The sequence below is a fragment of the Schistocerca americana genome, unplaced genomic scaffold (assembly GCF_021461395.2).
Source record: "Schistocerca americana isolate TAMUIC-IGC-003095 unplaced genomic scaffold, iqSchAmer2.1 HiC_scaffold_1215, whole genome shotgun sequence".
In the NCBI taxonomy this organism is placed as follows: Eukaryota; Metazoa; Arthropoda; class Insecta; order Orthoptera; family Acrididae; genus Schistocerca; species Schistocerca americana.
In genome coordinates, this window is record NW_025725281.1 from 20,003 (window position 1) to 25,510 (window position 5,508).

At 60.0% G+C, this 5,508-nt stretch overlaps 1 protein-coding gene across 1 annotated transcript; it reads right to left on the reverse strand.

Annotated features, from left to right (window-relative positions):
- Positions 1–360: 360 nt before the first annotated feature.
- LOC124563437 lies at positions 361–2,046 on the reverse strand. Its single transcript, XM_047130966.1, has one exon. It carries the CDS (start codon positions 2,044–2,046, stop codon positions 361–363), a length of 1,686 nt encoding a protein of 561 aa, XP_046986922.1.
- Between the last annotated feature and the right edge of the window lie 3,462 nt (positions 2,047–5,508).

Genomic DNA, 5,508 nt, shown 5'->3' on the forward strand with positions numbered 1-5,508 from the left:
TCATCAATGTCAAGAATGTGACGTGGACTGCGATAGACGGAGATGAATGTGATTGGCCCGTTTTGAGTCTCTACAATGATAGCTGTCGTTTCGATGCGGCGCGTGATTGGTGGAGGCGCTTCATGATGACTAATTGAACGGCGAATGAAAATAGCGGTGCCGCCGCCGTGCGTCAATCTGTCCGTCCTATAACACTTATAATTTGGAATGTTAGATCGAATCCCTGGCTTCAGAAAAGTCTCGTTCACTAGGCAAATGTCTATGTTGTAGTCCGTAATAAACTGTCGCAGCTCAAGCACGTCATTAGTCAGATTGTCCGCATTGTACGTCATTATACGTAGATTATCGAGTCGTGGCAGCCTAGGCATGCTGCATGGTCACGTCTTTAGTTACTATTTGCGTTCTGCTGAGCGTCGCCTCAATGGTGGCGGCGATGGTTTGTGGCAGCTGCACAAGCGCTCTACTCACCTCTGCAAGGGTAGATGCAATTTGCGCAAGTAGTACCTGTAGATCAGGCTGATCCGTCCTCGGTGGTGGTGACGGCTGTCTGCGTGCGTTTGCCGGCTGTGGTCCATAACTTGGCGGCACAGTTTGGCGCTGTGACGCCGGGATTGACGTTGACGCGCGCGGCTGGAGGCCCTGTTTTAGGACTTCCGCTGCCGTGAGCTCTGTGCGCAGCCTGTTGGCGCGGTGCTGCATCGGCGTGGGCCAGCTGCTCTGGTCCACGGTCGGCGGTGGCGGCGGCGGTCGCTGCCGGCGCGTAGATGGCTTCAGCGGTGGTAGTCCTCTAAATCGTCGACTTGCCTCCTTGTGCTTCGGACACGTTCGGTAATTAGCGGGATGAGCCCCGCCACAGAGCCCGCACGTCGGCGCCTCTTCTCGTGATCGCGTACATTCACGGCTATCATGTCCCGCGCCGCATTTTACGCACACTGGTGGCATGGTGCAATATCGGGCAACATGATTGAATCCTTGGCATCTGTAACATTGTATATGTCCGCGTGATCTTCTCAGTCGTTCAACTTTCACTGAAAGATCGTAGATACGAGTGAGTTGAAAGATGCCGCGATGTTCGGTCGTATCCGGTAGTATCACAACGCGGTGCCCTGTGAGTTGATTAGTTCCCGGCATCTTGTGATTCTCGATCACTGTAGCAACATATCCCAACTCTTCTAACTCTTCTTTAAGTTCTGCGTGTGTCACAGTCATCGGTATTCCCTTTATCAGCGTCTTTATCGTAGGTGGCCGGACCGCTGGCGTCGTGTACATGGGAATCCCTTCTTCCCCAAGCTTTCCCACGACGTTGACATAGTCTTCAGTTGTGTTTAATAGCAGCTTCAATGTCTCTCCGCCCGTCTGTCGCACTGTAAATGTCGCCTTACAGTTCGTCTTGAGCCACGTGTGCAGCTGCTTGTAAGACTCCTTGTACCGCAAGGTTATCGGCGGAATCCTCTTGGGTCCTGCAGGTGGTACTGGTGGAGCATCGGCTTCCATGTCATGGTCGTTTTCGGGATCTGCAGGCGTGTTTTGCCGCCGCTGTTGTTCGTCTCTCTGTCGCTGTTTCTCCAGTAAATCATCATTTGCGGCATCTAGTGACACTCCCGTCCCTCTTAGGGGCTCATACCGGTTAGTTACATCAAGTTCTCTGGCCACTATAAGCTGTTGATGCCGCGCCTGCTTCTTCCGTGGCGGAATCTGGAAGTCCGCTGCGGCTGTGCTGCCGTGGTCTTCGCGGCCGTCCGTAGAATGGCTACGGTCCCCTCGTCGGTGGTTTTTCGCTTCTCTCGAGGCTGTAGGAGTCTCGGCGGGTTCGTCGTCCTCAGGTAGGTCCGGAGTAAAATCCATATCATGGTCCATATTCATCTCCGACGCAAGGGTACTAATACTTCCCCTCGCGCCGGGTCGGGTCATCGTAGACGTGCCGGCTGATGGCGGGGCGGTCGACGGAGCAAGCCCCGTCAAACCGCGGCCGGCCGGCACAGGTGTTCCTGGTGCATGAGCACCAGACTCACGAGCACGCAATCGCACATCCTCCCCTTCCGACATCACGATTTCGAGTGGTAGCAAGCGCGGGAGGCGCGGCGCGGCGGCGCGCAGAGTGGCGGCCGCTCTCTCGGCCGTCCGCGCCCGCCCGCGACACTGGCTGGGCCCTTGTGATTCTCTGCTCTGCTGTGCTGTGCTTGCGTGCCTGCCGTCCCGCTCGCTCTCGCTCTCGCTCTCGCTGTGTGTTAGGCGCGTCGTCGAAATGGCAGATCAGGCGGCTACGAACGAGACTGCTGCGGCACCCGCCGCCACCGGCACTACGAAGAAGGCCAAGTCTGCGTCGTCTGCGAAGAAGCCGCGCGCCAAGCCTGCGCACCCGCGCACCTCTGAGATGGTGACGGCCGCCATCAAGAGTCTGAAGGAGCGCGGCGGGTCGTCGCTGCAGGCGATCAAGAAGTACATAGCCGCGCACTACAAGCTGGACGCGGAGAAGCTGGCGCCGTTTATCAAGAAGTACCTCAAGTCGGCCGTCGTGGCGGGCGAGCTGGTGCAGACGAAGGGGAAGGGCGCGTCCGGCTCGTTCAAGCTTGCCGGCGCCGGCGGCGGGGGGGCGGCCGAGGGCGGCAAGGCTCGTGCTGGCGGTGCCAAGAAGAAGCGCGCCGCTCCGGCCAGCAAGGAGAAGAAGGGCGCCCGTGCGGCCGGCGCAAAGAAGGCTGGTGGCGTGAAGGCGGCGACCGGTCGGAAGGCGGGCGCCGCCAAGAAGGCGTCTGCGGCGTCGGCCGCTCCCGCGGGTGCGAAGAAGGCGGCTGCGGCCAAGCCGGCCAAGGCCAAGTCGCCGTCGAAGGCGAAGAAGGCCGCCAAGGTTCCGACGAAGAAGCCGAAGGCGCCGCGCCCGAAGAAGGCGACGACGCCGTCTAAGGCGAAGGCTTCGCCCAAGAAGAAGAAGTAGAGTAGAGGAGAAAGAGATGGGAAAGGAAGGGTTTGGCGCTTGACTCCGTCGTCCCCACCGCCCGTCGTCGTCTAGTGGCGCGCAAGAGACGCGCGGCCCAAAACGGCCCTTCTCAGGGCCATCAAAGCACGTCGGGGAAGGTTTTGATTGTCGTGTTGCGTTTGGTGTGGGTGTGTGTCTGTCTGTCTGGCGTTTCTGTATGCCCGTGGGGATGCTGTTTGCGTGCCGTGGTGGTTGGATTGCGGGGGTCGGTGGCGGGTGTGGGCGGCGGTAGCGGTAAGCGGTGTTGTTGCTGATGTCGTGGTTGATTGTCGCCGTGTTTGTTTTGTGGCGGCGGCCGACGGTTGGTTTTCTGTCACGTTGTTTTGTTTGAATACGTTGGTTGGCTTGCCTGCGTTCGTTCTTCTCGGATGTCTGTCGTGTCTGGTCTTTGTTTTGTTCCTTTGTGTGTGTGTTATGTTTTGCAACGGGGGGCACGTTGAGATGTGGGAAGGAGTCGGCGGGGGATTTCGGTGGCGTGTAGAGCGAGCGAGCGAGCCTGCCTGGCCGTTGGCCGTCGGAGTGGAGTGCGGGTTTTTTTTGTTTTTGATTTCGAAAAACGAAAGCGGCGGCCGGCCAGCCACCCGTGCGGTGTGACGTCGGCCGTTGGGTATTGTGCGCTTTGAGCGCCGGGGAGGGATGATGTGTGATTGTTGCGCGCTGCTAGCAGGCAGGCAGAGTGAGCGGGTGTGGCGGACGGACGGGAAGTGGTGGTTTTTGTTTTTTGGGTTGCGGGGCGAGAGGCAGGCGACCGACAAAGTTTGCTCGCGACGGAGAGATGTTAGTGGCCCTGAAAAGGGCCGTTTTTGTTTGTGCGGTGCGGTGCCGCGGCGCGGTTTAGGCGCGCTCGCCGCGGATGCGGCGCGCGAGCTGGATGTCCTTGGGCATGATGGTGACGCGCTTGGCGTGGATGGCGCACAGGTTGGTGTCTTCGAAGAGGCCGACGAGGTAGGCCTCGCTGGCCTCCTGCAGGGCCATGACTGCGGAGCTCTGGAAGCGCAGGTCGGTCTTGAAGTCCTGGGCGATCTCGCGCACTAGGCGCTGGAATGGCAGCTTGCGGATGAGCAGCTCTGTGCTCTTCTGGTAGCGCCTGATTTCTCGCAGGGCGACGGTGCCCGGCCTGTAGCGGTGGGGCTTCTTGACGCCTCCGGTGGCGGGCGCGCTCTTCCTCGCCGCCTTGGTGGCGAGCTGTTTGCGCGGCGCCTTTCCGCCGGTGGACTTGCGGGCCGTTTGCTTTGTGCGGGCCATGGCGGTAGCGGTAGCGGTAGCGGAGCGGCGTGCGTGGAGGTTAGGTGCGGCGCGGCGTCCGGTGCTGCCTTGACAACGGGCCCGCGCGCCTCCGTGCTGCGCTTATATGCCCTCGGTTGCGCGTGGTGGGGGGAGGGCGGGCCAGAGTCTATATAGGGGGGCGGCGGGCGCGCTGGGCGCAGACCGTAGCCGACTCGCGAGACGCTGCAGCTGCTGTTTGTGCACGTTTTGCTTTGCCCGAGGAAGGAAGGATGACAGGCCGCGGCAAGGGAGGAAAGGGGCTCGGCAAGGGCGGCGCCAAGCGGCACCGCAAGGTGTTGCGCGACAACATCCAGGGCATCACGAAGCCCGCCATCCGCCGCCTGGCTCGCAGGGGCGGCGTGAAGCGCATCTCTGGTCTGATCTACGAGGAGACCCGCGGGGTGCTGAAGGTGTTCCTGGAGAACGTGATCCGCGACGCGGTGACGTACACTGAGCACGCCAAGCGCAAGACTGTGACGGCCATGGACGTGGTGTACGCCCTGAAGAGGCAGGGGCGCACCCTGTACGGTTTCGGCGGTTAGGCTGCGTCGCAGCGGGCGCTGGCCTTCCCGCGGCCGTGCTTGTGGGTGGGAGAGACTAGAAAACGGCCCTTTTCAGGGCCACCACACTGTTCGGAAGTTGAAAAGTGCGAAAGAGTCTGTGTTGTTGCTGCGTGTGTTGTTTGTTTGTTTCTTTCCGTTTGAGCGACGTGATGTGACTGGGAGGGGAGAAGGAAAGGAAACGTGTCATGTGGCTGGCTGTGTGTGTGTGAGAGTGGAGCTGCTTCGTTTGTGTTTGTTATTGTGTGTCTTTGTATCGATCGCGATGGAGATGGCGGGCTGTGTGTTGTTGTGCGAGAGGCGGTGATTATTTGCTTGCGTGGTTTGGCTCTGTGTGTTTGCGGCGGCGTTGGGGTTTCCGAGGCAAGGCGTGTGGGCATAGGCGGCCGGATCAGCTGTTTGTTTCGTTCGTGTCGACGGCCGTTGCGCGCGGGAGTGGAGGGCGGTGTGTCGACACGCCTCCCTTTAACAATGGTCATTATTGCTGCCGTTGTCGTTTGGAAGGCGACTGCGACCGTGCAAAATGTGTGTGTGTGTGTGTGTGTGTGTTGGGCCACACGGGCTGTGTGGACGACAAGATGGCGGACGTGCGCCGGCGGCGGCTGTGCTGTGAAAGTGCAAAGTTAAAACAACAAAACAAGGTGCGGCGAGGACGACTGAAATTTTGCTTTGGACGTAGGTTTGTGTGGTGGCCCTGAAAAGGGCCGA

Bases quoted from the DNA above. Each gene is read 5' to 3' on its own strand.
- LOC124563437 (XM_047130966.1), bottom strand. From the start codon at position 2,046: ATGTCGGAAGGGGAGGATGTGCGATTGCGTGCTCGTGAGTCTGGTGCT.